This window comes from Dromiciops gliroides, chromosome 3 (genome assembly GCF_019393635.1).
Source record: "Dromiciops gliroides isolate mDroGli1 chromosome 3, mDroGli1.pri, whole genome shotgun sequence".
NCBI lineage: Eukaryota > Metazoa > Chordata > Mammalia > Microbiotheria > Microbiotheriidae > Dromiciops > Dromiciops gliroides.
The window spans coordinates 607,289,291-607,315,551 of NC_057863.1; the positions used below are offsets into that span (position 1 = coordinate 607,289,291).

At 44.3% G+C, this 26,261-nt stretch overlaps 1 protein-coding gene across 1 annotated transcript in view; it reads right to left on the reverse strand.

Moving 5' to 3' along the window:
- The window catches only part of MAN1C1 (mannosidase alpha class 1C member 1), a 231,154-nt gene that overhangs the window by 34,186 nt on the left and 170,707 nt on the right, over positions 1-26,261 (reverse strand). The window contains exon 5 of the mRNA XM_043997940.1: positions 15,016-15,110. Within this exon, the coding sequence (XP_043853875.1) occupies positions 15,016-15,110 (95 nt within the window). The remainder of the gene's footprint in view (positions 1-15,015; positions 15,111-26,261) is intronic.

The following is a 26,261-nucleotide window of genomic DNA, read 5'->3' on the forward strand; positions in this document are numbered from 1 at the left end:
GGAGTAGTGGAAAGGGCCTTAGGCTCAAGAGTCAGAAGACCTGGCTGGGTTCGAGTTCTGGTTCCAATATTAATTGACTACATTGCCTTAGGATAGTCATAGGGATAAATAGGTCCTCTGACTCCAGATTTAGTGTTCTTTCTACTCCCCTATGCTGCCTTGTCAAGTCACTTCGTTTCTCTGTGCCTCAGTTTCCTCATCTGTAAAGTGGCAATAATAATCCTTGTAGAATCTCTTTCACGGGGTTGTCGTCAGGATCTGATGAGATAATGTATTCAAAACAGCTCAGAAATGGCATAGTCCATATAAATGTGAGTTATTAGGTATAAAACCTGTTCTTGGGGTTGGGGAATTAGAGTAAACAACTCAATAAATACTGATTTATGCTTTGGGCAAAGCCGTGTGTTGGATCTGGGATTATGAAAAGGAAAAATGCTGTAGTCTCTGCCTTCAAAGAACACACAATTTAATCCAGGGTTTATGATGCCCGTGAAAGGGGAAGGAAAAAGGAATAAGCATTAATTAAGCACCTACTATGTTCCAAGGGCTTTACAAATATTATCTCATTTGATTCTCACAACAAGCCCAGGAGGTATTATTAATAATTAACCCTGTTTTGTTGTTGTTCAGTCATTTCAGTCTAATTCTTTGTGACCCCATTTGAGATTTTCTTGGCAAAGTTACTGGAGCGATTTGCCATTTCCTTCTGCAGCTCAATTTACAGATGAGGAAACTGAGGCAAACAGGGTAAAGTGACTTGCCCAAGGTGAAATAGCTAGTATAAGTGTCTGACTCTAGATTTGAACTCATGAAGATGAGTCTTCCTGATTCCAGGCCCAGTGCTCTCTGTCCATTATATCACCTTGCTGCCCTAAAAGGAATTAACTCCATTTGCAGTTTTCTTGGCAAGGATACTAGAGTATGGTTTGCCATTTCCTTTCCCTGATCATTTTACAGTTGGGGAGACTGAGGAAACAGAGTTAAGTGACTTGCCTAGGGTCACACAGCTAGTAAGTATCTGAGGCTAGATTTGAATTCAGGTCCTCCTGACTCCAGGCCTGATGCTCTATCCACTGTACCACCTAGCTGCCCCTCTCTGTTCCCCTTTACATGCGGCTAAACCATGTTGGCCAGGTCCACTTAAAATTTATGTCACCTTATCTCAACTGGGACCTTACTACACAAACAAGTAAGTCATTTTATATCTCCCTGTTACTTATCCCCATCATCACAGCAGCTCTTGCAAAACTTGTCTTCTTTCCTCATCAAACTTCCATAGCACCCCCAACCTCCACCCTCCTGCTGAAGAGCTCACCTCCTACTTCACTAAAAAAAGAGGTTTTTCTGCTGAGAGAGCCCCCTCTTCTCTCCTCCTCCTCATCTCATGTCATTCAGGCATCTTCCTCCACCATCTCCTCCTTCAATCCTTCTCAATGAGGCAAACTCCTCTATGTGCCCCCCTGGTCCCCTTCTCCAGCAGATTGCCCCCTCAGCCCTCAATCATCCTGACGCTTTAGCGGATCTCCAAACTCTGTCTGCCTATAAGCATAGCCATGGCTTCTCCCATCTTAGTTTGACCATTATTGCCAGGTATTGTTCTATTTCTCACCTCCCTTCCTTGACCAAACTCCTTAGAACGTTGTCCAAGCTGAGAGCTTCCACTAGCCTCGGAAGGGGCAGCTAGGTGGTACAGTGGATAGAGAGCCCTGGAGTCAGGAGGACCTCAGTTCAAGTCTGACCTCAGACACTTACTAGCTGTGTGACCCTGGGCAAGTCACTTCACCCTGTTTGCCTCAGTTTCTTCATCTGTAAAATGAGCTGGAGAAAGAAATGGCAAATCATTCTAGTAGCTTTTCCAAGAAAGCCCCAAATGGGGTCATGAAGAAATGACTGAATAACAACAAAAACCGGCTAAACCCTGTGTAATCTGCCTTCAGTCAACCAAAATGTCCCTTCCAAAGCTTACCCAGTGAACTCTTAATTGCCAAATCTAATGGCCTCTTCTCAATCCTTATCCTTTTGACTTCTCTGTAGATCTTTGACACTGTTGACCTTTATTTCCTCCCGGATACTCTCTCCTGGGGTTTTTTGTGACACCGCTCACTCCTGGTTCCCTACCTTCTCAGTCTCCTTTGCCCCTCCTTCATCCAGATCAAGTCCACTAACTGGGGGTGTTGCCCAGGGCTGTGTCCTCATCCCTCTTTTGCTTTTTCCTCTCTATTCTCTCACTTGGTAACCTCATCAGTTCCGTTTAAATGCCATTTCTTCACAGGTGATTTCCAGATCTAAGTCTCCGGGCCCTGTTTCTTCTGGGCTCTGGTCTTGGGTCACCAACTACCTTTTGGACATCCCGAATGGCACTTCCTACAGACATCTCAAACTGAACAAATCCCAAACAGAACTTGCTATCTCCCTCTCCCTGGTGCTTCCCCCTTTCCCAACTTTCCTATTCCTGTTGAGGGACCACCACCCTCCCCATCTCTCCCATACTTCCCCTTCTCTATCCTCCCACAAGCCATCACCCTCACTCAGGCCTTCTTCTGATTGTTTCCCCAACTCACGTCCGTTTTCCACCCTAATCCAAATTCCCCTCCACTGCCAAAATGATCTTCCTAAAGCACAGATCTAACTATGCCACCATCCCTCCTTTACTTAATAAACTCCAGGGACTCCCTATTAACTCCCAGATCAAATAGAGTCTTCTGTTTGGCTTCTAAAACCCTCAATAACCTGGCTTCCGCCAGTCTTTCCAGACTTCTGGCACCCTAATACCCTCCATCCAGTGACATCGGGCTTCTTCCTGTGCTCTGAATATGGTGCTGCTCTTGACGCCAGGCCTTTTCACTGATTGTGCCCCTCTACGATGCTCTCTCTGAGCTCCTCTGCTTCCTACATTCCCTGGTTTCCCTCATGATTCAGCTCTAGAAAATGCCTTTCCTGTCATTCCCACTGCTAGTGACCTCTCGATAAGATTCCCTATGTATTATATTCATTTGTGAGCTCCTTCAAGCAGGGGTATGTCATGAGGAGTACTTAGTGTAGCTCTTTGCATATAGTCAGCACTTAATAAATGCAGGTGAGCAGACTGATATTCTATGTTCTAGCATTCTGTGTTTTTAAAAATGTAATAAATATTTTTCTCTATAGTTTGGGGTTCCAACTTTTATCCCTCCTTCCCTTTCTCCCCTCCCCCCTTCCTGAGGCTACAAGCAATCAGATATAGGTTATACATGTATAATTATGTAAAACATTACCATATTTGTTATTTTGTACAAGAAAACTTGATTAAAAGAAAAAAAATTAAAAAGTGAAAGACAGCATACTTCAGTCTGTGTTCCATCAATATCAGTTCTTTCTTTGGAGGTGAACAGTATGTTTCATCAATAGTCCTTTGGGGTTGTCTTGGATTATTTTATCACCAAGAATAGTTGTCATTCACTGTTCTTCATCAAACAATACTGCTCTCTGTGTGCATAATGTTCTCTTGGTTCTGCTCACTTCACTATACATCATTTCATACAAGTCTTTCCAGGCCTTTCTGAAGTCATCCTGCTTTTCATTTCTTATAGAATGATACTATTCCATCACCATCATATACTACAGCTTGTTTAGCCATTCCCCAATTGCTGGGCATTCCTTTTGATTTCCGATTCTTAGCCACCACAAAAAGAGCTGCTATAAATACTTTTGTACAAATAGGTCTTTTTCTCTTTTGGGGGATGTTTTTGGGATATAAACCTAGCAGTGGTATTGCTGGATCAAAGGGTATGCACAGTTCTATAGCCCTTGGGGCATAGTTCCAAATTGCTCTCCAGAATGGTTGGATGTGTTCACAACTCCACCACCAGGGGATTAGTGTCCCTGCTTTCCCACACCCCTTCCAACTTCCAATATTTTCCATTTTTGTTATATTTGCCACTCTGATAGGTGTGAGGTGATACCTCAGAGTTGTTTTAATTTGTATTTCTCTGATCAATAGTGATTTAGAGCATTTTTTCATATGATTAATCGATAGCTTTGATTTATTTGTCTGAAAACTGCCTGTTCATATCCTTTGACCATTTATCAATTGGGGAATGAATTGTATTTTTATAAATTTGACTCAGTTCTCTATATATTTGATAAATGAGGCCTTTATCAGAGATATTTGTTTCTAAAATTCTTTCCCAGTTTTCTGCTTCCCTTGTAATCTTGGTTACATTAGTTTTGTTTGTGAAAAAGTTTTAAATTTTATATAATTCAAATGATCTATTTTACATTTTGTTTTACTCTCTATATTTTCTTTGGTCCTAAATTTTTCCTCTGCCCATAAATCTGATAGATAAACAATTCCATACTCTCTTAATTTGCTCATTCTATGTTCTAAGGTTCCTTCCTGTGCTGACATTCTTTGTTCTAAGGTCTCTCCCAGGTCTTACATTGTCTGTTCTAAGGTCTCTCCCAGATCTGACAGAGGTAGCTAGGCTGTACAGTGAATAGAGCCAGAGCCCTGGAGTCAGGAGGACCTCAGTTCAAATCTGGCCTTAGACATTTGACTCTTACTAGCTGTGTGACCCTGGGCAAGTCACTTAACCCTGATTGCTTCAAACATCCAGGGCCATCTCCAGACATCCTGATGTATATCTTGCCACAAGACTCAGATGTCTCTGGAGGAAAGAGTGAAGCCAGTGATCTTGCCGGCTTCACTTAAATCCAATTTAGTTCAAGTTATGACATCACCCAGATGTTGTGGTCCTCTTTGAGAATGAAGGACAAACAACAACAATATTCTCCCAGAACATCTTATGTTCTAAGGTTCCTTCCTGTTCTGACATACTATGTTCTAAGGTTCCTTCCTGCTCTGACATTTTATATTCTAAGGTTCCTTCCTGCTCTGACATTTTATATTCTAAGGTTCCTTCCTGCTCTGACATTCTTTGTTCTAAGGTTCCTTCCTGCACTGACATTCTTTGTTCTAAGGTCTCTCCCAGCTCTGGCAGTCTATGTTCTAAGGTTCCTTCCTGCTCCAACACTTTGGTTGACATTAGGAAAGACAGGACTGGGCATGAAAGCAGTCAGGGCTAATGTGGCAGAGCTTCCTCCTCTATAACCTCTTTGTAAGAGGAAGGTGAATTTGACACTGGGCTCAGGACACTAAGAACTTACTGGAGAAGGAGGCTGAAATAGCACAACACAAATGAAAACAGTAATGAAAAAGCACCTTGGTGAGTGCCCAGCCTTTGGAAGGACTTTGCTACTGTCATTTCCCCTTATTCCAGAGGCCAGGAGTCAGTAACTGTTAATTAGCTTTAGAGACAGGAGGCAGAGTGGGAGGCTAAGAGGCTGGAGACACTGAGGAGAGGCCAGAGTTAGAGCCCGGATTCCCAGCTTAGCCCAGCTTAATGAGCCATTTCTTTCCAGCTGACCACTATTAGCTGTTTTTAAGAACAAAAGATCTTAAATATGGATCCTCACCCAGAATCCCTGGTGCCACACTGTCACAAACCACTAGAATCACCACTAGACCAATAGAATATCAGAATTGGAATCAGCTTTCAAAATAAGAAGGTGAGATCTGGGAGGAGACTTGGGAGATGCAATGTCAGAGATGGGAGGGGCTCTAGAACACAGAATGTTAGAACTAGGACAGGCCTTAGAACACAGAATGTCAGAGCCAAAAGGGCCCTTAGAACATGGAATGGAAGACCCAGGAGAGACTTTAGAATATAGAATATCAGAGTTGGGAGGGGCTTTAGAACATAGAATACCAGAAATGGGAGGACCTTAGGATGTAGGTTGTCAGATCTTGAAAGATCCTTAGAATAGTGAATGTTAGAAGATAGATTTAGAGTTCTAAGGGAACTCTCCTCTTCTATTTCTAAACTCTCTCCTCTGGTCATTCCAGTGGTTCCATCTATACAGATGAATCTTCCAATCTCTCTCTAGAACTCCCCTCCCTTTATTTCCATCTGCTACCTGGATCTCTTCAGGTAGAAGTCCTTCAAACTCAGCAAGCCCATGACTGAACTCATCACCTTCCTTTCCCAATGAGCACCTCCTCTGAATTTCTCTTGGTGCTATCACTATAATCTTGGAGCCATCTTTTTAATTCCCTCTTCTTCACCTCTTATTAATGGCTAATCAGTCAACGAATCCTATCAATTCTATTCCCATAACATTTCTCTGTCTCCCTTGCCCCCTCCCCTGCTCTCCTTTTCTTTCTCCCTTCCCCTTCTCCCTCATCCTCTCTGTCTCTGTCCATTTCTCCCATCTCACAGAGCACTCTGGGGAACCTCCCTTCTCCCTCTATTTGATTAAAATCCCCTTGAGAGCCAGAGCTGTGCCATTTTCGCCCTTGACTCCCCAGAGCCCCGCACACAAGTACTTTATAAATGTTCCTTGAATTAAATGCACTGTTCCAGTTGGAAGGGTCCTTGGAATCCTCCAATTCCAACTCCCTCGTATCCAAGGGGAAACAGAAGTGCACGGAGAGTATATCAGTCACGCAGCTGTTCAGGACACAAGCCTGTCTCCTGCCTTCCAGTCCAGCGCCCCTTCCAACACCCTACCCTGCTGCCTCCCAATAGTCCGTGAGTAAAACAATTCTTTTTTCTCCCTTAACGGCCACTGAGTGCCTCGCCTGGACCACTATATCTAGGCGACCTCTAACTGCGCATCACTTGACTCCCCTGCGATCCTCCGCTCAGCGGCCTAGCTGCTGTACACACCTCACCCCCACCACGCCCCGCCCTACCCCCAGGTCAGTGCGGAACCCTAAATCACTGCTCCCCTGGCCGCTAGAAAGGACGCGTCAATCTGTTCCCCTGGGGCTCTACTGACCGGCCACTACTCGCCCTACACAGATTGTTTCCTCATATTAGCGCAGGGTTCTCATTTGTATTTGTATCCTTAGTGCTTGGCACACAGTAAGCGCTTAATAAATGCTTCTTCATTCGCTCGGCCAAACAGTAAGGGCGGTCCCTTATCAGAGGGAAGATCCTTCCACTGGGCAGGAGTCTGAACTGCATCGATCCCAGTAATGGATTTGGAGACAGGGGCGCGTGAAACCTCCTCTCTGCTGTTTTCTACCTATGCGATCCTGGGCAAATCTCGGCCCTGAGCCTTCATTTGGAACAAGAGAGGGCTGGACCGGTAGCACAGAATCCTAGGATTCCATGACCACTCCCCTCCTTCTCATCCTGCTCGGCTCCCACCTGGAGGATTGTGTACAATTCTGGGGCCATCTTTGAGGAAGGACGTGAATCAAGTGCCTAAGCACCTTTCTCAAACGGTGCCACAGAAGGTGCTTGGGGCCTTTAATCTGTGGGAGTATAGGGAGGATGGGGAGGAGGAGGAGACAAATATTCTCTGCCTTCCAATACTTATAGGGTTGTCATATGGAAGAGGGATCGGGTCTGTTCTTTTGGACGGCAGAGACAGGAACAATGGCAAGTTGATATTGAGGCTTGTTGTCAGGAGAAACTTCCTGAGAATCAGAATTGACCCAAAAGGCCACGGACTGCCTAGGGAGGGGGTGGACTCCCTGAATATCTTCAGGCAGAGGACAGATGGCCATTTATGGCTTATTACTGTGTCCTGTAAAATTCCCTTCCAACTGCAAAATTCTGTCACTCTGTGATTTCTCTTTCCTTCTGGAGGTGTCTCAACGCCCTGGGGAGGTGGGAGAGGAGGGATGGAATGACTGTGTCAAAGCACTTTCAGCTCTGGGGTTGACACATGGCTCGTTCAGTATCTGAGGGGCTGGGGCTGGAGGAGGTTCCCAGAGGGGCTGAACCTGGAGGTGTGTGTGGGGGGGGGAGGAACAGGGAACAAAGCTCTCTCCTTCCCTCACACTCTCTCCTCTGTCCAAATCAGACCCTCTTCTCCCAGCTCCCAGCAGGGCAGGTTGCTAATGGGGATTCTGCCTTCAGATTTCAGCTGGAGCCAAACAGGTCAGGGAGCCTTGAGTGAATAATTGATGCTGCCTGTGGTAATGAGGATCCCAAGGAACTTTCAAAGTAAAAGACAGCCAAGCAGCCTTTGGTTTTTATCTCCGTGGGGCATGAAAGTTACACACGCCCCTCACCAAAACAAGCTGTTCCCAAAGAAGAGCCCTGATTTAGCCACGAAGGTGACCGTTGTGGTATTAAAGAGCAAAATGGGAGGGGGCAGTCCCATGGGAGACATGCAAATCTGAGGTCTGCCCTACCTTTTCAGCCACATTAGTGGCTTGGGAGGCAGCATAGAATGATAGGAAGGGTTTTGGACTTGGAGGGAGAGGGCCTGGATTTGAGCCCCCCCCCCAGCTCTGATCCTTGTGGTCCCGGTGGGACCTGGGCCAAGTCATTTTCGACTCTTTGGGATTCAGTTTCCTTATCTGTAAAATGGGCAAAATCACACCTTCCCTTCCTACCTCAGGTTTATAAGGAACATGCTTTTGTAAACCTTTAGGATCTACAGGAATGGGGATCATTTATTTATCTATTTATCGGCTTGTTTACTTATTAATTTGTTTGCTTATTCTATTTATTATTATTATTGCCTGGCAGTCCAGCTGTTTACATAAGCACCATTCGTGGCTTCTGGTAAATAGAGTGACTGGTATTATAAGGTCCCTATCCCCCTTCTCCTCCCCCTCCAAGCCCCACCATCTTCCAGAAGAGTCTCCTCCCACACTGAGAGGGGCAAGGGCAGGAAATTTCAAATACCTCTGGGAAAAAATGGCCTCCCCTTGTTCTGCTTGACAGAGAGGAGCTGCTTAGCTCTCCCCCTCCCCAAACTGGATGAAACTTCTTGGGGAAGGAGGGAGTATATACCTGCTGATGCTCAAGGTTAAGAGCTGGAAGGGGCTTGAAAGGGCATCTAGTGCACGCCTCTTGTTCTACAGGCGAGGAAACAGGACTAGAAAGGTAGAGGGACTTTTCTAAGGCTAGACAGGAATCAGAGAACAAGGATTTGAAACCAACTCTGATTCCAAATCCAGGGTCCCCCTCCTCTGAGGAAGCATGGTGTGGTGGCTGAAGGAGGGTTAATCTTGGAGCCCAGAAGGCTTGAGTTCAAATCTGACCTCAGATACTTATCAGCTCCAAGGCACTTCAATACTGCCTGCCTCAGTTTCCTCAACTATAATATAAGGGATAAGAATAGTACCTACCGCAGCTAGATGGCACAGTGGATAAAGCACTGGGCCTGGATTCAGGAGTACCTGAGTTCAAATCCAGCCTCAGACACTTGACACTAGCTGTGTGACCCTGGGCAAGTCACTTAACCCCCATTGCCCCTCCAAAAAAAAAAAGGGGCAGCTAGGTGTCGAAGTGGATAGAGCACCGGCCCTGGAGTCAGGAGTGCCTGAGTTCAAATCCGACCGCAGACACTTAATACTTACTAGCTGTGTGACCCTGGGCAAGTCAATTAACTCCAATTGCCTCACTAAAAAAAAAAAAAAAAGAATAGTACCTATCTCTCAGGGTTGTTATGAAGATCAAAAGAGATAACATTTGTAGAGTTTGTTACAGTGCCTGGCACGTAGTAAATGATAAATTCTTCCCTCCCTCTCTCCCTTCCTTCCTTTCCTTCTTCCCCATGGATCATTCAGTACCACAGAAAACTACTGGCCCAGGAGCCAGCACTATCCTTAGAGCAAATTATTGTCATCAGTCACTTTATATTTATTATCTTATATATAGGGTGCCATTTATTCCCTCCTGGTTCCCTTGGTGACAAGATATGATGGCAGAGATGAGCTTCCTTTGGGCAATGGAGTGCTGTGGCAGGAAGCACCCCTGTCTGGGAGAGAAGAAACCTGAATTCAATTCCCAGGCCTCCCTCCAGCTCTCTGTGGGGCTTTGGATAAGTTATTTCCCTTCTCTGGGCTCAGTTTCTTCCTGTGTAAAACGAGAAAGATGCACTAGACACTCTTTGAGGTCCCTTCTAGCTTTGATATTTGAGGGTTCTTAGGGCCCTCCTAGCTCCGACATCCTGTGTTCTAAGGACCCTTCCAGCTCTGACATCCTGTGTTCTAAGGGCCCTCCCAGCTCTGACATCCTGTGTTCTAAGGGCCCTCCCAACTCTGACATCCTGCTTTCTAAGGGCCCTCCCAGCTCTGACATCCTGCTTTCTAAGGGCCCTCCCAGCTCTGACATCCTGCTTTCTAAGGGCCCTCCCAGTCCTGAAATCCTGTGTTCTAAGGCCCTTCCCAGCTCTGACATCCTGAGTTCTAAGAACTATCCCAGCTTTGATATTCTATGTTCTTAAGATCCTCTCCAGCTCTGACACTCCATGTTCTAAGGTCCTCCCTAGTTCTGACACTCCATGTTCTAAGGTCTTTCCCAGCTCTAACAACCTGTGTTCTAAGGACCCTCCCAGCTCTGACATTCTCTGTTTGAAGGCTCCTTCCACCTCTGACATCCTGAATTCTTTTTGTTTTTAATTTGAGAACCTGAATTCTTAAGGCCCTCCTCAGTTTAATACTTCATAAACTCCCCACAAGACCTCCCTGCCACCCAGCAGGGTAGGGTCCCTGCATAGTTAGCTACCCAGCCTGGCCCTGAATTCCTTCCTGCCAGGACTTTGCTTATTATTTTCTGTCTTGACTGAGCCCACCCAGGTTGATGTCAACCACGTGTGGTGGAATCCATCAGGCTTTCTCTTTGAAGAGCAGAGCCCGGGCTTCTTCTGCCCACCGTAGGAGGTATCCCTGACACTTGGCAGGGTGGAAGGAGGAAGCATTTTAAACAGCTGAATATCTTGCCCAGTAAAGAAAGAGGAACTTCTGCCCCCAAATCTGCATGCACATACATATGTATCCATAATCCCCTTCCGCCCCCACTGTACCTCAGAAGATGGAGAGTGCCCAAAATAAATATTCTTTCTTTATCAGAAATGTCAGTCAAGGGTCTGTATTAAACAAGAGCTTTTTGAGATATGGAAGTGGTTGACAGCAAAGACGGTCCAGTCTGATCTCTCAGTGATTAGGGGCTCAGAAGGGAGGCAGTGGATGGCTAAGGGGGGTGGATGCGCTATCCCCAGAGGACCCCATGCCTTCTCAGTCAGACCTATAGCAATGAGGCACAGGAGGTGCATCTCACTGGTCCAGCTGGGGCATTGGAACTCCTGGCTCAATGAAAGCCAGAAGAGTAGGCTCAAGGCCTTCTGGGCTGACAATTCTGGATGTGTTTCCTCAGTTTGGGTGTTCACAGAGAAGGGATTTCTGGAGAGGTCCCGGGTGTCCAGCTCCAACAATGACAGCCTGGGCTACTCTGAAAACCCCTAGCATTTTCCTCTTTACTGCCTCTCCCATCTCAACACTCACTAAGTCCAGTTGATTCTAACTATAGTAACTTTTGAATCCATCCCTTTCCTTTCTATTCTCACAGCTTCTACCTCATCTGGACTAGAGTGGTCACCTCCTCCTAGGCTTTCCCTACCTTCACTTTCTGCCCACTGCAACCCATCCTGTGGTGTCAAACTCAAACAGAAATGGATCCCTGCAGGTCACATATTAGAAAACCCACATCAACATTTTCTATGTTGTATTGTATTTTTATTTATTTTGTAAAACATTTTCCAACGACATTTGAAACTGGTTCAAGTCATAGCAGGGACACATCTTCTGTAAAACACTGCCTGAATAATCTTCTCATGCATGGATCTGGTCACATTACTCCTTGACTCCAAACACTTCAGTGGTTCCCTGTTGTCCACCAAACAGAAGTCCAAATTCCTTGGCTTGTCATTCAAGGCTCTCCACAGTTTGGTGCTACCCTACCTTTCCAACCTTGCCTCACTTTTCCTCTAGGCTACAATCAAGCTGTCTTCTGAAAACACCCTGTGCATTTCTGTACTTTCTTTTTTTTTTCTTTTTTTTTTTTTGGTGAGGCAATGAGGGTTAAGTGACTTGCCCAGGGTCACACAGTTAGTAAATGTCTGATGCTGGATTTGAACTCAGGTCCTCCTAAATCCAGGGCTGGTGCTTTATCCACTGCACCACCTAGCTGCCCCCCAACCTACATTAATAGAAGGAATTTCCTTTTCTGGGAGTTTGCTAGACCAGCAAAATCTCAGCTCATTCTCTCTCTCTCTCTCTCTCTCTCTCTCTCTCTCTCTCTCTCTCTCTCTCTCTCTCTCTCTCTCTCTCATCATAGAGAAGAGCTGGAAGGGACCTCAGAGGTTATTAAATCCAACCTCATAATTTTAGAAATGAGAAAATGGAGGCTCAGAGAGATTATGTGATTTGCCCAGGGTTGCCCAGCTAATGTGTCTGTAGAGAGGTTCAAGCCTAGGTGTTCCCAATTCGAAGTCCAATGCTCGCTATCCATTCCATCACCTGTCTTTCTGTACCTGTGCCTCAATCCTATAAGACTGTGAGCTCCTTAAGAATACCATGAGAGGGGGGCAGCTAGGTGGCGCAGTAGATAAAGCACCAGCCCTGGTGCTTTAAAGCTGTGTGACCCTGGGCAAGTCACTTAACCCTCATTGTCCCCCCCAAAAAAAGAATACTGTGAGAGGCACTACAGTACAGTGGGCAGGGGTCAGGGAGCCCAGAGTTCAAATTTTACCTCTGATGGTTCCAAACTGCATCTCCATAGGCAAGGTACCTAACCTTTCCAAGCCTCAGTTTGTCCATACTTAAAAATGGATCTCAGAGCAGCTATAGTGGTGCCTCCCTGGGTTGTTGTGAGGCTCAGATGAGATGATATATGTAAAGTTCTTTGCAAACTGTAAAATGCTAAATAAATGTCAGTTTCTATTATTATAATCTACCTTTGTATCCCCAGCATGGAGCACGGGGGCCTTGTCCACAGCCTAATAAATGTCTGTTGATTTGCATTGAGTTGAGGGAGCCCACCAAGGAAATCATGAATCAGACAAAATAAGAAATGTTAATGCCACCTCCCCCCAAACACACACACACTGCATTCATCTTCCCAGATGCTGCTTTTGTCTCTGTTGGCCTCAGAGAGAAAAGCGGTTGGCATTATCTAGCATTTCTGCTAAAGGTTTTAGCAGATAACAACAACTCTCTTGTTTATAGAACTTTAAGGTCCCCAAAGAATTTTCCTCACAACAACCAATATAGGTAGGAAGTAAAAGTATTCTATTGCAGATGGAGAAACTGAGGCACAGAGTAGTGAAATGACTTCCCTGGGGTTCCATAGTCAGAAAAAGGTAGGATTTGAAATGTCTCCATGGCAAAGATTAGCTAGTCAACTGGACAGTGGTGCGACCTTACATTAATTCTCCAGGCATCAGAAAGACATAGGCATCAGATGGATTTCCCAGCAGACAATATCCCAACCACTGGCTTGGTGGCAGTAGCAACCCTAACAGGCTCTGGGTCATGAATCGGCCCCTCCAAGCTCCAAAGCCTGTTTCTTCTATGAGCATCTGACAGCTCCCTGAACCTCCTCTTCTGTGGGGCAACAGGTCTTTAAGCACTCTGGGGCACAGGTGGAAAGATAAAGATGAGGCAGGCAGGTTGGTAGTTACCAAGAAGATGTAGGAAAGTCATATCCGGTTTTTTTATGGAACAGTGAATATTTCTCCAGTAATCTCTTTGGAATCCTTTACTTCCTTCTCTCTATCCCACCACCCCAGTCCAAGTACTTCTCCCTGGGTTTCTGTGGTAGCCTCCTAAATCATCCCCCTGCCTCTAATCTCTGCCCCTCCCATGTATCCTGCACAGGCACTCTTTGACTTCTCGAGATACAGAGCTGATTATGTCCTCAGGTCTTCAAAGGCTCCCTAATATCTACCAATCAGTCAACAAATCATTCAAGAGACATTCGTTTTTTTCTCTACAAGTTAAAGTCCAAATCCCTCTCCCTATTTCCAAAGTTCAAAGTTCCTATACGGTGAAAAGCCACTCTACCTTTCCAGATTCATCTCACTGCTCCCTTTCCCTCACCCCATGCTCCTGCCAAGCTGACTGAGCACTGGCCATCCTTTACATGCTCTGTAGTTTCCCACCTTCACATCTTTGCTATATCAACAACACTCTCTTCTCTCCCATCTCCACTGTTAACCCCCCACCCAATCTTCAATATTTGGCTCTTCTGGGAACCACCCCTGGTCTTTCTCATCAGAAGTACTATTTCTTTTTATTATCCTTGAAATTGTATCTTTTTTATGTATCTATATAATGTCTTATTTTGTATTATAGCTATGTGTTATATTTACCTAGTAAGTTCGAAATTCATTCATTCATTCATTCCATTCATTTATTCATTCATTCATTCAAACAAATATCTATTCATTGCCTACTGAATGCAAGGCATTGCCCTAAGTTCTGAAGATATAAATATATATGCATACATGAGAATGTCTGTCTGTCTGTGTGTCTGCATGTCTGTATGTCTGTGTGTAGGTATGTATGCATAAACACTCAGCTCATAAGCTTCTTGAGGACAGACGATCTTTCTTAAGTATGATCATATCCCTTAGTACCCAGAACAGTTCATATCAATAAATATTTATTAAGGACTTATTATGTTGAGTGTTATGCTCTGTATAAAGCAGACACTCAATACACTTCTGTTGACTTAAGTGGAATGATTAGCAGAGGGGCTGTCCACCTGAGAGTACTCAGGGTCCTTCCTAGTCTGGAAGGGACAGCATTAGCCTATTGGGTCTTGTCACTTGGGTTTTTTAAATTAAATTAAATGCATTTTAACTTATGAAATTAAACAAGTATTTCCATAACACAGTAGAATAAAACCAAGATAAAGTGCACATCAAACTGCAAATCTATTATCTACAATTTGCTATTCCTTTTAAATATATAATAAAATTCTCATGTAATTTTCTTTTTTGTTCCTTCAAGGACTTGTTAAAAAGGGTCCACCACAGGCATCCTTCCTCCCCACCTTGGCAGTCAGCTGTCAGCTGTCATGGGGACTGGGTGGGGTAAGCTATGACTACCCCCCTAAGCTATCTCACTTGAGCCCATTTCTCCTCTTACTAAATCAGAGTGTGGCCTGAAGGGCAGACCTGAGGAGAAGACGACAGACAAAACCAACCATGGTAGATGGTTCCTACCTCCCAAAGTTTACCATCCCCCGGGGAATTCCAGTCGGGGTGTTGAAGGCTGGCAGGAGCTTCTCCCCGAGTCTGATGACCTTCTCACGGAAGACCTGCAAAAGAAGGTTTAAGATGGCTTGCTGAACCATAGACTTAACAGGATTAGCTCATTGGTCCGGAATGTGTCTATGGCTGAATGAATTGACTCCTAAGCCCATGAGTGTCAGAGATAAAGAGACCCTGGAAGGAATGATAAAGTTTGGCAGCTACCTACAGGAAGTCTATAGCACCCTGTGGTAGGGAAATAACAATAATGATCATGCAGACATTTACATAGCACTTTTAGACGTGCAAAGTGCTTTATATAGATTAGCTCTTCTGAGCCTTACAACAAAACAACCCTGGGAGACAGTTACTACTGACTTAGAGAGTGACTTGGCACATAGTAGGTGCTATATAAACATTTATTTCCTTCTCTTCCCTATGAAGAAATGGCACTCAGAAAGGTTAAATGACTTGGCCAAGGTCACACAGTAGGTGTCAAGAGCAGGATTAGAATCCACAAGTCCAGCACTCCCTCTTTGTTTTTCTGGGACATTTTACTATGCTGCGTTGCCAAGGAAAGACTATTTTTTCCATTTTGGGGGGAGGGGGCAGGGCAAGGAGGGTTAAGTGACTTGTCCAGGGTCACACAGCTAGTAAATGTCAAGTGTTTGAGGCCGGATTTGAACTAAGTTCCTCCTGAATCCAGGGACGGTGCTTTATCCACTGTGCCACCTAGCTGCCCCCCAAAGGAAGACTCTAAACCTGAACTGATGAACAGCTGGCTAATACTGAGGCCAGGGATGATATACTGGGGACTTTCTGAATGGTCAGGTGTCACATCCAGCTATCACAGAGCCACTTGTCCTCTCTTGACAATGACCACCATTTTTACAAAGGTCTCCCTTTGTGCAAGTATTGTTATTCAATCAATCAACACTTGTTAAGCACCTACTATGTATGTCCCAGGCACTGTACAAAGTACTGGGGATTCCAAAAGAGACAGAAGACAGTCCCTGCCCTCAAGGAGCTTACAACCTAATTCCCATCTCATGGAAGAAACTAGAGTAACACAGCTAATGATGGTTCGAGCCAGCATTCCAACCCAAGCCTCCTGACCCTGAGCGCCCTTTCCACCCCACTGGGCCATACAGCTTGGAACAAGTCATGAGGTAGCCTGGCCAAGGGGTCAGTTAGAGGGATTTTATTCCCTTCTCTTCTATTCTTAAGAGAATACTAAATGTGAGCTTCTCAGAGTTTTATTTAGCTCGTTCAGGTTTGCAAAGCATTTTACAAAGATCCTGGAGTTAAGAGCTAGAAGGGATCTCAGAGGTTGTCTAGTCCAGCTCCATTTTACAGGTGAGGAGACTGAGGCAGAGGAGCATTAAGTAAATCCTGTCAGAGGCAGGATTTACACTCAAGTCCTCTGACTCCAGAGTCAATGATTCCCACTTCCCCACACACGATTTGATCTTCATCTGTGAAGTAGATTCAAATGATTTGCTTATAGCGCTGAAACTGGATTTGAACCCAGGTTTCGCCTAACTCGAAGTCCAATATTCTCTCCACAACATCATGCTGGAAGAATAGTGTGGGAACAGGAAAATCTTCATTTCATTTGGTGCTCTGAGCAGGGGTGGGTGGCTGAACACAGAACATCTCCTTTCCTTCTCTGAGGGCATTCTATTTCACTTGGGAGTCATCGTGCATGTGGGCCTCCAATGCCATTCATGGTGACATGTGGTCAGCAAAGCACAAACTCTTGTACCCACTACCAAGATGGTAAGATTGAGGGGACAGGCCTGGGAATGTATTGAACACCTGGCACCTAAGGCCTCTACTCGCTAAGGGCCAGGAGGCTTCTCCTAAATAATTTGGTCCTAAGGAGTTGCATTTTTTTCAACTATAGCAGCCACAGAAATCCCTGCCTAAATGCACTAAATCCACCAGGGCTTACAACCTGCATTGGGTGCCTCAGCCCACTTGAAGGAAGGAAGCCAACATCCTGAAACAGAAGAAGTATGTCCTCTCTCCTTATCAGATTATGTGCTCCACTGAGCCAGGGGCCCTTGTATTTCATCTGCGTATCTCCCATAAGGGACAGTGCACAGAGTAGGTGCTTAATAAACCAAAGATGGATTGGATTGATCCTGAACCAGCTGAACCCCTGGGGCTATGGCACAGCCTATGGAAGAGAAACACAGTCTCTCTCCATTGCTTGTCTGATGTCAGCTGTTTCTATTTGTAAAGGGGTGGGGGGAAGTAGCTCAGCTTTTCCTGGCATCCACCTGGAGAGTGCAAAAAGTGCGAAACTTAGAGTCACAGGATGTAAATTTTAATTTTAGCCCTGGCAGCTAAATGACTCAGTGGATAGAGAGCTGGGCCTGGAGTCAGGAAGACCTGAATTCAAATGTGGTCCGAGATAGTTACTAGCTGTGGGACCCTGGACTAATCACTTAAACTCTGTCTGCCTCAGTTTCTTCAACCATAAAATAAGGATAATAATAGCACTTCCCTCCCAGAATTGTTGTGAGGATCAAATAACTGGAAAACACTCATCACAGTGCCAGTCATATAGTGAGTTTAAGATAAATGCTTGTCCCCCTCCCATCCCTGTCCTACATGTGTGACCTTGGAAAAGTTGCTTAACCTCTCTAAGCCTCTGTTTCTTCCTCTGAAAATGAGAAGATTGGACTAGATTATCTCGTAGGTTCATTCCTGCTCAATAGCTACGATCCTGTGAGCATCTATAAATAAAACTCATCTAGGAAGCCCTTTATAAGTTCCTGTATATTTTAAGATGAAGGAAACAAAGCCAAGGGAAGCTTTAAGTAACTTCCTCAAGGTCTTGTGGGTAGTAAGAACTGGAGTTTGAACTCAGGACCCTATCCATGACAGTTATCTTTGGCATTAGCCCTCCCTGCCCTTTTCAGAGTAGAGAAAGGTTTTCTTCATCTCCTATTGGCAGGATCTTGACCTGCTGGGGAACTCTGACTTTACAGCTTCCAGTAGCTGGTTTCTGTGCCCCTGGTATCATGATGTACCTTGCTCCTGGCTACTGCTGTTGCCCACTGGTCCAAGGCAGGGCTATCTTGTTCATCACTATGGCCAGAGGAAACACCTAAACTAAGAACTGGGAGCTGATTCAGCATGACTGCAAGAAACAGTGCTGAGTCACTAGCAGCTGAACTTAACTGTTTACCACCAAGATGCATTGACAGTGGGAGCATATGGTGAGAAGCTTAAGGAGGAGGAGGAGCAGCAGCAGCAGCAGCAGCAGGGTGGACTGTCTGTAACAGACTGGGTGCTACTGTGGAGCCCTGTGGCTCATCCAGCTGCCTACAGGGTGACTGTGATGGAGGCAAGCTGTGGGCAGGTGTAGTGGCATCAATACTATTCTCTGTGTCTCTCATAAGTACTTCATAAATGGTGCGTCTGTGTGTGTATGTATGTGTGTATGTGTACGTATGTATGTACGTGTCTATCTCTTCTTCTCTGTCTATATCTATTTCTTCCTCTCTATCTCTACCTCTCTGTTTTTCTCTTTATCTACCTACCTTCCTTCCTCTTTATCTTTATCTCTTCTCTATTTCTATCTGCCTTATCTTCCTCTCTGTCTATCCATCTACCTACGTCTGTCTCCCTACCACTCTTTCTGTCTCTTTCAATCCATCCATAAATCTATCTTTCTATCTCCCTTTCCCTCTCTCTTTACCCTTCTCTCTATCTCTATCCATACATCAATTGATCTATTTATCTCTCCCTCTCAGTCTATTTCTCCTTACCTATGTTTCTCTCCATCTCTGTCTATTTCTATTTATCTTCCTCTCTATCTTTTTCTATCTACCTACTTTCTGCCTCTTTCTACCTATCCATCTACCTATGTCTATCTATCTCCCTACCTCTCTCTTTCTATCTCTTTCAATCTATTCATCAATCTAGCTCTCTATCTCCCTTTCCCTCTCTCTTTACCCTCCTATCTCCATCCATCCATCCATCCATCCATCCATCCATCCATCCATCCATCCATCCATCCATCCATCTCTCTCTCTCTCCCCCTCTCAGTCTATTTCTCCTTACCTATCTATCTTTCTCTCCATCTCTCCCTCTCTGTCTATTGCTATTTATCTATCTTCCTCTTTATCATTTTCTATCTACCTACTTTTTACCTCTATCTACCCATCCATCTACCTATGTCTACCTATGTCTATCTCCCTACCTCTTTTTCTGTCTCTATAAATCTGTCTTCCTCTCTCTCTCTCACTCCTTCTCTCTATTCTCCTCTCTATCTATCTCTCTCTCTCTTTCTCATCTATTTGATATCTATGTCAAATCTCCTGAGATTTGGTTGTGTAGCAAGGTAAAGAAAGTTGTGTTTAGTGTGTTTCCTCTCCCAGTATTTCTGTGTATTATGCCTTCACTTGGTATATCTGTGTTGGGTGGGAGTAAGCCCAGGGAGCCAGAGGAGTTTATAGTACATGGTCTCATCCCTGGTGTTGTATGGTCATGATGTTTCATCTAAAGCTGAGATCAGAGGATTCTGAATACAATAGTGAAGACTTCCTGATAACTTTAGGTTGCAAGTCTAATATGGCAAATGTCTACAACTCTAACTCATTAACCATGGGGTACATTTGAGAGCCCTAAATATATATGCAGGACATTGGGGCTCCTCTGTGGGCCTCTGCTGATTTGTGGGATGTCAGAAGCATTAGAGGAATTAAGAACTTGTTGGGGGTTAGCTGAACCAGGTGAGTGACTTGGCCTGGGATTTGTCTTTTCTGACTCACTCTTGGATTCTAAGATGCTGAGGCTCCACCCTTATCCACAGATAGAGAGAGCCAGAGGAGAGAGACATCATCTGGGATATCTCTTTGGCTGATGAGATACAGGGCATGGTATCTATTGAGTGAAGCCAGGACAGAATAGGTTAAGAAAAGACTGAAGAGAAAAACCATGACCAGGCCGATGTACAACTTGTAGCCTGAGGGACATTTTCTAGAGAGGAAGTTTTTTTGAAACTTTCCAGAGAAAAACCTTGGAAAGACATGAACTGATGCAGAGTGAAGTGAGCAGAACCAGGAGAACACTGTATGCAGTAACAGCAACATTATGCAATGATCAATTGTGAATGACTTAGCTATTCTCCTCTGAAAGATTATAGTCAGTTTTGCTGCATAGGTGATTCTTGGTTGTAATCCCAATTCCTTTGCCCTCTGGAATATCATATTCCATGCCCTCTGATCCTTTAATGTAGAAGCTGCCAGATCTTGTGCTATCCTGACTGGGGCTCCACAGTACTTGAATTCTTTCTTTTTGGCAGCTTGCAATATTTTCTCCTTGACCTGGGAACTCTGGAATTTGGCTATAATATTCCTGGGAGGTTTCCTTTTGGGATCTCTTTCAGGAGGTGATTGGTGGATTCTTTCAATTTCTATTTTACCTTCTGCTTCTAGAATATCAGGGAAATTTTTCCTGACAATTTCCTGGAAGATGATGTCTAAGCTCTTTCCCTGATCATGGTTCTCAGGTAGTCCAATAATTTTCAAGTTATCTCTCCTGGATCTATTTTCCAGGTCAGCAGTTCTTCCAAGAAGATTGTTCACATTGCCCTCTATTTTTTTTTTATTCATTTGGATTTGCTTTATTGTATCTTGGTTTCTCATAAAGTCACTGGCTTCCATTTGTACAATCCTAATTCTTAGGCAATTATTTTCATCAGAGAGCTTTTCTATTTGGCTTTTCAAGCTGAAGACTTTTTTCTCATGTCTTTCCTGAATCACCCTCATTTCTCTTTCCATTTTTTCCTCTATCTCTCTTTATCTTCAAAGTTCTTTTTGAGCACTTCTATGGCCTGAGACCAATTCATATTTTTCTTGGAAGCTTTAGATGTAGGGGCCCTGCTGTTGCTATTCTCTTCTGAGGGTGCACCTTGATCTTCCTCATCACTAAAGAAGCTTTCTATGGTTGGCAATTTTCTCTGTTTGCTCATCCTGCCTGTCTCTCACTTGACTTTTAACTCCTTCTTAGTATGGGGTCCTGCTTCCAGGATATACTGTCCCAAGCTTCAGGGAATCCCAGGTGTTATGAAAACTTTTATCTACCTCCGAAGAAAGAACTGAAGTTGTCTGAATGTAGACTATTTTTCACTTTCTTCTTCCTTCCTTCCTTCCTTCCTTTCTTTCTTTTTTCTTCTTGCACAAAATGACTAATATGGAAATGTTTTACATGTATAACCTATTTCAGATTACTCATTATCTCAGGGAAGGGTGAGGGATAGAATTTGGAATGTAAAAATCCAATAAATGTTAAAAAATGTTTTTATATGTAATTGGGGGAAAATAATATATTATTTTAAAATCTTTTAAAAAGAAACTTTCATGAGAGAGATGGTAATTATGACCATTTTATAGCTTACATATGAACACTATTACATATAGTATTATATATGTATGTATATGGTGTTCTAAGCATATATATATGGAAATTAGAGAAAGTGGAAATTAGCTCTGATAATTAAAGGGAACAGGAAAAGCTTCCTAGAAGAGATTCTCCCAGAGTACTTTGTTTACAACTTTCTGTCTTATTTCCATCTCTAACCCTCCATCCACCACTACATTGCTATACCACGATACCATACAAGGGGAAAGTCTTATCCAACTTTGGGTCTAAAAGTCCCCAGGGATGAATTATTCTCCCCATCATCAAGGTTGGCATAGGGTAGGATGAATCCTCAGTTTAGAGATTATAGCTCTACCATGTATTTTCCATGTGGTCTTGAACATATGACTTTCCTGCTCTGAGCCTTCACAGAATCACAGAATTTGAGAGATAAAGGGGGTTCTGTGGCCATCTAATCTGACTCATAACTAAGAAGAATCCCCAGGGATAGCTAGGGGATGCAGTGGGTAAAGTCCTGGATTCAGGAGGACCTGAGTCCAAATCCGGCCTCAGACACTTGACACTTACTAGCTGTGTGACCCTGGGAAAGTCACTTAACCCTCATTGCCCCACAAAAAACCAAAAATCATGCAATCAAAGAAGGATCCGTGGCCCAACATGTAACAAGTGGCAATCCAGGGGAAACCTCTTCTATTAAAATACCCCAGTGTTATATAAACAGAAGCTATTATGTTTTGTTTTGTTTTGTTTTGTTTTTGCAGGGCAATGAGGGTTAAGTGACTTGCCCAGGGTCACACAGCTAGTTAAGTGTCAAGTGTCTGAGGCTGGATTTGAACTCAGATCCTCCTGAATCCAAAGCCAGTGCTTTATCCACAACAGAAGCTATCATGAGCAAGTCATTTTTCTTCTTTGAAATCTCAGTTTACAGATCTGTTATTGCCATTTTCCATTTCTGAAATCAAGGGGTGACCCGACTTGCTAAGCTATTAGGCACAAAGTCAAATTCCAAACCAAAGCTGCATTGGGTTCATGGTATGGATTTTAGGTCACTTTAGGGTCACTGAACAAAAGATGAGGTTGTCCTGCAGCAAAGGGAAAGTCGAAAGAAATAATAGTTCAAGTTTATAGAGGGTTAACATTTTGCAAGGCCATTTATCTACATTATTTCATTTGATCTTGTGAGGTAGGTACTATTCTCCCCCTCCCCCATTTTACAGATGAGGAAACTGAAGCTGAGAAACATTAAATGGCTTTCCTGGAGTCGAACAGCTAATTAATGTCTGCAACAGTATTTGAGCTAAGATCTTTCTCATTCCAAGTCCAGCGCTCTATCTGTTGTGATGCCCGATTGCATCTTTTCTCATGCTTGTGGCAAAATCCTTTGTTTCTCAAGGTCACATGGAACATGTTGCACAGGGGCAGGATTATCCAAGAGTCTCCTTTCTTTAAAGAAAGAGAAGCAGGAGGATCTGGGTCTTCCCCAGTTATTTTCCCTGCTGCAAGGCAGATGGCAGTCAACTGACTAGCTTAGCACCCACCTTTGGATCCTGACAAGCCCACCCAGAAGGACTCAAACAAACAGAGACCTGCAGAGGAGTGCCAGGACCCCCAGAAGCCCCCAGCTCATGACCAGTTAGACACACACAGGCTTACTGTCCAGGAGCAAAGTCCCTAAATATTGCAGGCTAGAGTTCTCTTTCAGAGATGTAGCATCTGAGTTTTCTCCACCAGGGGGAGAGGCTCAGCCTTCTAGAATCATTACTGCAAGGGCTCCCAAGCTGACTTGTTACAATCCCTTTGGGCAGCCCCTTCTGGAAAGGGGAACACCCAGTGTCCATCTTTGCCTGAAGCTATGCTGCAGGAGAGCTGCTAGCATGGGTGTGGCCTGAGAAAAGAGTATAAGAACAACCACAATAATAATTTATGCAGTGCTTACTGTATGCCAGGCAATGTACCAAGCATTTTATAATTATTATCTCATTTGCTCCTCACAGCAACCCTGGGAGGTAGGTGCTATTATTATAACCCCCATTTTACAGATGAGGAAACTGAGGCAAAGCGGAGGGTTATGTGATATGCCCAAGGTCACACACTGAGTAAGTGTCTAAGGCCAGATTTGAACTCAGGTCCTCCTGACTCTAAGTTCAGCATGCTATCTACTGCATCATCTAACTGCCTATAGTTGGAGAAATGTCTACCAAGCTTGGTCTGGCCCTGTCCAGCTTTGTGACAGCTTTGGTTAACTACTTTTCTTGTGGGTAGATGAAGTAAGACCTGAATTCAAATCCTGCCTCAGGTATTTACTAGCTATGTGACCCTGGTCAAGTCACTTACTCAGCACTTAGTACAATGCCTGGGCCATTGCTTAATAAACATGTGTTGACTAACTCATTGAACCTGTTTCCTCATCTGTTAAACAAGGGTGTTGAACAAGAGGGTCTCTAAGGTCTCTTCCAGTCCTAGGTATAAGGGTCTTTGTCCCCCTGTGGGGGATAACAAAGGAACCTCTCAAAGCCCCTCTTCTTGCCCTGTCTCTTGGCTCCCTGATGGCAGAGATCTTTTCATCCATTCCCATTATTTCACTTGCTCAGTATGGAAAGAGGCCTTGACTCAGTTGAGTTTAGATTCAGGCTCCACCACTTCCTAGCTTTGGGTCCTGGGGCAAGTCAGTGTCCTCATCCGTAAAAGGGGACAACTCAAATTACAGAACACTTTACTATTAAAAAAACATTTACTGTAGTGATTAATGGGCTGGACTGAGAATAAGTCCTGGGTTTGAATCTTACCTCAGACACTTATTAGCTTTGGGCCCATGGGCAAGTGACTTAATCTCTGTCAGCATCAGTTTCCTCATCTATAAGATGGGCCTAATCATAGCTCTTACCTCCCAGGATGCTTGTGAGGGTGAAATGAGGTAAGATTTGTAATAAATGTCATATAAATGTCAAGTTAGGAAGCATTTATTAAGCACCTACTATGTTCTGGGTCCCATGCCAACTGCTAGGGATACAAAGAAAGACAAAAACCAGCTCCCACTCTCAAGGAGCTCACAGTCTAAGGAGAAAACAACTATATACAAATAAGATAGAGACAGAATAATTTGGGAATAATCACCAGAGAGAAGAATTTTAGTTGTTATTATCTTTCTTCTCATCTTTTTAAATGGAGTTTGGATAAAAACAGTAGGGGACAAGGTGGATTTCCATTATTATTCCTTCATATTAAATATTCTATGGACGGCTGCACAGTTAGATTGCAAAGATACTCTTTGTAGCTGAATGAGAATCTTAGGATGGGAGGGTATTGCCTGGAGATTTGCTAGAAGCATCCTCAGTATAGCTGCAGCAACAGACAAGGAAACAGGGATGATGTGCATCTCCCGATCCTGCCATATTCTGATCTCCCAAGCTGGGGCTCTCTATTTCTTTTTTAGGTGATTGAGGTTTAAGTGACTTGCCCAGGGTCACACAGTAAATGTCTGAGGCTGGATTTGAAGTCAGGTCCTTCCTGACTCCAGGGTTGGTGCTCTATCCACTGTATCACTACCTGTCCCTGGGGTTCTATATTTTGAAAGCTATTCATTCTATTTATCTTGGATATTATTTGTGATGGCAAATTGCCCAGGGTCACCCAGCCAGTATGCATCAGAGGCAGAACTGGGTGCAGGTCTTCTAAGACCTGAGGCTGGCTCTCTATCCAGTACACCTACATCTATTTAAAATGCTGTTCTCACGTTGTTGTTGGTTTTTCTAAAATCAGTACTACATCTGGGTAATTGAGGACAAAAGTCTGGTCTGTGATAATGGTGTGTTTCTAGTATCATTTTATTGGATGAGTTCTCCAGGATATTTTGAGGACTACTGCTATATTTATAATTATCATCTGCAGCCCTTTTGAAGTAGGCAGTGAAAAGAGTGATACCCCCATTTTACAGAACAAAACTGAGGCTTGGAGGTGAAGAGACCTGCTTGCCTAGGGTCATAGAGCCTGTAGGAAACAAAGCCAGGCTAGGAATCTTTGCAGCCCTCCTTTATTACTATGAGCTTGTTGGGAGCAATCTGGAACTTGCTGGAGGAGCACGAGGGGCTCCTGTCATTCCCAATAGATTCAGGCCCCTGTTTTGCAGCACCCAAGGAGAGCATTCCTCAGGAGGTCCCTTCTGAAGACAACCCCAACAAGCCCGGGCTTTGCCTTGTTTAATCACTGACGCTCGCAGAAAGGCAGAGGACAGGAAAGGAAGGAGTTGATAAAGTAGCCTAGTCGATTGGCCTCAAGCCCTAGCTCTGAAATTTCCCATTTCCTCCCGCACGTCCAGGCCATTAACTGGACAGGTGGCCAGACAGGTGCCTCTCCCACCCCTCATTGGGCGGTCGTCAGGCAATTCCACTTTCTGGTGCCCTGAAGCCTAGCGCTTCCATCAAGAATCATTTGGGGACAAATTGGTACAAGCAGTCATCTCTCCTCTGAAGATTACATTTGATCAAGAGAAGCCCGTTAGCGACTCAGGAGAAAAAGCCCAGCAGCTTTTACCTCCAAACCCGACACTGCAGCCCACGATGCCAGGATCATTCAGGGGAAGCGTGGAAATGATTGTGTGGAGGACAGCTGTGATTTCCCTACAGCTCCGCTGTCTTGGTCCCACTGACTTTCCCAGGAAGCTGGCAAGTAATATATGTCTCCGAATGGGGAGGAGGTGGGCTAGAATGGGGACTGCTTCTCTAGGGGCGCAAAAAATTAGATTAGAAGCTGAAACAGATGGTTGGGGAGGGGCCAATGGGAACTATAGAATCCTAAGAGCCCAAAGGGACCTTAGGATCATT